Source organism: Rhinatrema bivittatum, chromosome 2, assembly GCF_901001135.1.
Source record: "Rhinatrema bivittatum chromosome 2, aRhiBiv1.1, whole genome shotgun sequence".
Classification (NCBI taxonomy): Eukaryota; Metazoa; Chordata; class Amphibia; order Gymnophiona; family Rhinatrematidae; genus Rhinatrema; species Rhinatrema bivittatum.
Window position 1 is genome coordinate 493,619,117 of NC_042616.1, and position 6,000 is coordinate 493,625,116.

A 6,000-nucleotide genomic window follows, 5' to 3' on the forward strand; every position below is an offset into this window, starting at 1 on the left:
CCCCTGTGGCCTTCGATCTTGCAAATTAACCTGCCCAGCATGGGCCACAGAGGAAAGGCATAAAGCAATCTGTCTTCCAGCCAAACCTGTACGAGAGTATCTATTCCCAGGGACCACGGATCTCTCCTGCAACTGTAGAAGTGAGGAACCTTCTCATTTCGAGAAGTCACCAGCAGGTCTAGGAACAGAAGGCCCCAGAGATCCACAATCAGCTGAAATGCCTTGGCTGACAACACCCACACTCATGGGTCCAGACTCTGCCTGTTGAGAAAGTCTGCTCTTACATTGTCTTTTCCTGCAATGTGAGATGCCAAGATCATCTGCAGATGACCTTCTGCCCATTCCATCAGCTGGTCTATTTCCTGCGAAACTTGCTGGCTCTTGGTTCTTCCCTGGAGACTGATATAGGCCAGAGTCATCGCGTTGTCAGACATCACACGAACCACTTGATTCCACAGCCTGTGGCTGAACCGCAAGCATGCCAGCCATACAGCCCGGGCCTCCAGGAGACTGATGCTCCAACAGGACTCTTTGGCATTCCAGCACTCCTGGGCTGTTAACTCCAGACAGTGAGGCCCCCCCCCAAACAGTGGAGACTCGCATCTGTCGTGAGTACCAACCAGGCCAGAGAAGACAAGGAAACTCCCTTTCTCCGATGATCCTATTGCAACCACCGCTGGAGGCGGGAGAAGATTTCCATCGGCAAGTGGAGCTGAACCACGTAATTCTGAGACTGTGGATTCCAACGAGATAACAGAGAGCGCTGAAGAGGATGCATGTGCACCCTTGCCCACTGCATCACTTCCAGGGTAGCTGTCATCAAACCAAGTACCTGTAGATAGGACCACACCGTCGGGCGTACGGTGTTCAACAACTGACGCACTGGAGACATCAATCTCTGGATCTTAACCTCCGGTAGGAAAACTCTGTCCTGTTCGGTGTCGAACCGGACCCCCTGATACTCCAACATCTGGGATGGTTGAAAATTGCTCTTGGTCAGGTTCACCACCCAAACGAGCTCCTACAATAAGGAGATCACCTTGTTTGTCATCAGGTGGTTCTCTTCCTGAGACTTGGCTCGAATCAGCCAGTCAAAATATGGGTGCACCAGGATTCCTTCTTTTCGCAAGGCCGCCGCTACCACCATCATAATCTTGGAAAATGTTCTGGAAGCGTTGGCGAGACCAAAAGGCAGCACCTGAAACTGATAATGGCACCCCAATACCACAAAGCGTAGAAAGTGTTGGTGTTCCAGTCGGATGGGAATATGAAAGTAAGCTTCTGACAGATCCAAGGTGGTCAGAAATTCCTCTGACTGCACCAACATTATTAAAGACCGCAAGGTTTTCATTTGAAAAGGAGTCATTTTTAAGTGACGGCTGACCCTCTTGAGATTCAAGATGGGACAAAAGGAGCCCTCCTTCTTGGGCACAACAAAATAAATGGAATTTCACCCCATAAATTTTGAGACATGGGCACTGGAACTACAGCCCTCAGACTGAGGAGCCTTTGAAGTGTGAACTCCACTGCCTGTTTCTTCTACGGGGAGTGGCAAGGGGATGCCATGAATATGTCCCGAAGAATACTGTGAAATTTCAGAGCACACTCTGCATATCACCTCCAGGACTCACTGGTCTGATGTGATTTTGACCCACCCCACCTCCAATAAAGAGACACAACCCTTATATTTCCTGTTCCGGAAGATGGGTTGGAAAACCTTCAACGGGAAGGTCCATCACCCGAGCCCACTCCTCTCTTGTGCTGCTAGGGACGAAAGGACTGAGACCTACCAAAAGGACAAGTCTGCTGAAAGGTCATCCCTCTGTAGGGACGAAAACGCCTGGAACCCCGGAAACAATCCTCATACCAAAGGGGCACTGTAATTTTTTTCTCATCTTCCCGCAACCGAGGCACTGGAGACTTGCCCCACTTACTGGCCAGTTTCTTCAACTCACTCCCAAACAGCAGCGAGCCTTCAAAGGGCATCTTGGTAAGATCAGCTTTGGAAGCTGTGTCAGCAGAACAATTTCACAACCAGAATTGACACCTGGCTGCTATCATCGAAGCCACTCCTCTGGTCGAGGTCCGGACCAAATCACAGCCTGCATCTGTAAAAAGGCAGCAGCAGGCTCCATAACCACGCTGGAATTCCCTCCAGACTCATCAACCTCCTGAGAAAAGTAGACAAGACCTTGCCACTAGGGCTTAACTGGAGGCAATCTGTAAATTCATTGCTACTGCCTCAAAGGCTTAAGAATAGCATCAATCCTATCAAAAAGCCTTCAAGGCTGCTCCTCCTTCTATGGAGATAGCTGTCCGCTTAGACATGGCATCCACTCTGGGAAAATGCACAGCCGGATACAGCGGTACAGGCCTTCCAAAGTCCGATCTTTTAAAAATTGCAGTTGCATCCCATTCCAGATCACTCAATTCCTGGATGGCATTCATCACTGGGAAAAACAAGAGGCTTTACGTAAGGAAACCAAAATGGGATTCTCCTCAGCTCTGACGTAGCATCTGAACCAGGAACAACCAGCTGTTTCAAAGTCTGGGAATTCGTCTCTATGAAAGAACTGCAACATGGTTCGATACATTTCCAGCCCTGGAGGGATTTCCCCATCTTCCAGGGAATCAGGATTAACATCATCAGTGCCATCGGATTCCTGTCGGGAACATCCACAGGGCAAGCCCCCGCGCTTAAGCATAGGACTGGAAGCGGGAGGATCCAGTGGCTGAGGGTCCAACTGGACAAAAATGGTGGGGGGTGGGGGGGGGGGTAGTAGAGGACTGCACCTGAAGGAAGGATTGTAAGCCTTGAAAAAATTCCAACCAAGAAAACGCAGCCGGGTCCAGACCAAGTGCAGAAGGAACTGGAGCTGGTCCCACAGAACTGCCCTCGCTAGCAGATGAGCCAGTCAAGGGAGAACCAAGATTGGGTGTCCCCCCAGTTAAGGTTGTGACCAACCCATTATAAGAACATAAGGTATGCCATACTGGGTCAGATCAAGCGTCCATCAAGCCCAGTATCCTGTTTCCAACAGTGGCCAATCCAAGATACAAGTACCTGGCAAGAACATAAAACAGATAAAACACAAGCTATTGCTCTCTAATTACCATAATAGCAATTTATGGATTTTTCCTCTAAGAACATATCCAAACCTTTTTTAAACCCAGTTGCACTAACTGCTGTAACCACATCCTCTGGCAATAAATTCCAGAGCTTAACTATGTGCTGAGTCCCAACTCCAGTCTGGCAGCCCGTGTTGTTTTGGAGGAGCAGTTGGAGAGCATCATGAGATAAACACAGAGGGTCCTTAGTTGCAAAGCGAAAGAAAAAACAAAAGATCAACTGAAGTCCATAGTATTACAACCAAATGTAAATTGGCACTGGCCTTATGGCTCACATTTATTATTATGTATGTTTCTTTCCCCTTGGATGACCTACTCTAAATATCCCTAACATCTTTTCCAGTATTTGTGATAAAAATGTGCTTCGCTGGGTTTATATTTTTGCATCAAAGTCTGGATCCATGGCTACAGAAAATGTCTAAGTCAGGTTCAATGTCAATTCAAATATCATTAAAGGTAACCAAATACAAAATTTAACTGCAGTCCATCAGAAAAACATAGATAAGTACCTAGCAAAGCAAACAACTCATTGGGAAAATGCCACCTGTTGCTGTTTGAAGGACACTGTGGAGGTTGATTATTCCAATTGTAGCAGTATAAGGAAAGTAAGTATATGCTTGCTTCTGTTATTTGATTACTTTTGCTGTTTATTTGAAAAACAAAAAATGTTGGCAGGAAATTATCATTTTGTCCATTCAGCCTACCCATTTGTATCTGCTTACTGTGCTGTGACAGTTCTTATTCAATGTGGTCTTCTCCCTTTATGGCTATTCCATACATGCTTGAATTCTGCTACTGTTCTGGCTCCTTCCACCTCCACTGAGCAGTGGTTCAGGTGGCCACCACCTTTGTCAGTGACAAAGCTATATTATTTTTTGACAGTTGATGGTTTTTTCTGGAGGTGAACTACAACAACCTGAAGAGTTAAGACCCACAGGCTGTTGCAGTGTAAGTGGCCATATGTACAGTACCATACACACTTCAAGCTCCCACCTATAAGTTTTGCATCCAATAGCAATAAAATCCAGACAAAAATATCCAAAAATCAATCACTCCTCAGCCATTTTGAAAGGTCTGAACTAGCTATTAACCAAGTAAGATCTCTTCTGGCTAAGATTGAGAACATGTAAAATATCCCCATATTCCCCTCTCGTTATGTTTGTTCAATTATAATTCTATTCCTGTACAATTTTATTAAATTATGTTCATATTGTTTTCTGTAATTTCCAACTGTTGGTTTGCTGTAAACCGAAGCGATATGTACTCGTACATGATCTTCGGTATAAAAAAGTATTTAAATAAATAAATAAATAAAAATAAATTTAGAATGGGGTGGTCAACACCCTGCCACGTAAACTCATTGGTGAAATTACAGGATTATGACCATAGTCAAAGTGGTAGGATAAAACATTGTGTTTAATTTAAAAACATACCTTAACAACATACCTGTTTAATCAACTGTCACCTTTTCCCTTCTCCATTTCGTTTCCCCTTCCACCTCCAGGCCACCTTTGTTACCTTTACTTTCCATCAACCAAGTTCCAGTAACTCCTGTTCATTGTAACTTATCTCCTTCCTCTACCAGTAGCCCTTCACTACTGTTAATGTTAAAGTTCTAATACTCTTGTTTTATGTGAACCGATGTGATGTGATTTCCTTCATGAGTGTCGGTATAGAAAAGAGTTAAATAAATAAAACAAACAAACCAAAAAACTTGGGGACGTAGAACTGGTAAAATAGTACTAAAAACTTTCCAAGCAGAAGAAGTGTGCAGGGGGAGAGACTTTAGGTAGCGATATGGCTGTGACTACAACAATACTGCCAAAGAGAAACCACCATCGGGAAAAAGAAAAAATAAATTCTGCAAAACGAAAATCTGTACTAGACCCCCCAACTTTTCCTGCGGGAATGAATGGAGGCCGCATGAGAGCGATAGGAGGGAAATGACACGTCAGCCCTGAGCCACCGGCAGCATGAGGAGGGGAGACATGCGGCAGCGGCCCCCATCGCTGACCGGCGGCGCCGCCGCCTCATTTTACGGCAGTGCCGTGCACGGACAGTCCCGGATAGAAGGGAGCACTCTCAGCACAACACCTCACCCCGGTGCGTGAACGGCCTAACTCACTTCACGGAGCACCACTGCCGCCGCTAACAACAGCAACCACCGAGCCCGCCCATCACGTCGCGGCTGCAGTTTGTGTTCAGCCCCGCAGAATAACCGCCGCAGTGCCCTCACCTTTACCGGAGCTCAGGAGAAAGGTGGCCGGGAAGACCAGCAGGGCGAGCAACAAAAGTGTCCTCATCGCTAATACGCGTACGGCTTTGCTGCAGCCTCTCGGCTTCCTGCGCGTCCGCTCACGGATAATGGCGCTGCTGCTGCTGCATCCGGGCACTGGCAGCGACGCGTCACGCAGAACCTCCCCCCTCTGGCCGGAGGCGGACGTGGCGCTGAGCGATCGTAGAGATTGAGCCCGCGTGCAACCACGTGCGGCGAGTCACGTGACGACAGGCTGTTTACGGAGGGGGCGTGGTGGTAATAGACTGGATTCCCCACCGTTTACATCTGGGGGGAAGTCTGCACACAAAAATTGAAAATTCTGCATAATTTATATTGGTTAAAATAACACGATATACATGACAATCTTTAAGTAGTTAATTTAAAATGTAATACAGAAAACAGTTATTAAAGATGAAGAGTTTACAATATTTTGAGAAGAATTTCCCTGGAAATACATTGTATGAATGTCTCAATCTCTACCTACTCCCCTGGCAGTCTGCTTTCACTTTGCCTTTTCAAGCCCCCCCTCCGACTCCTCCACCCTCCACTATCCCCTTCCCCTCTAGGCTCAACCCCTTCCACTTTATCCCAGA

At 46.6% G+C, this 6,000-nt stretch overlaps 1 protein-coding gene across 1 annotated transcript in view; it reads right to left on the minus strand.

Moving 5' to 3' along the window:
• SSR1 (signal sequence receptor subunit 1) overlaps positions 1–5,569 on the minus strand; it is a 61,312-nt gene extending 55,743 nt beyond the window's left edge. The window contains exon 1 of the mRNA XM_029590609.1: positions 5,366–5,569. Coding sequence (XP_029446469.1) covers positions 5,366–5,432 — 67 coding nt within the window. The 5' untranslated portion in view covers positions 5,433–5,569. The remainder of the gene's footprint in view (positions 1–5,365) is intronic.
• Between the last annotated feature and the right edge of the window lie 431 nt (positions 5,570–6,000).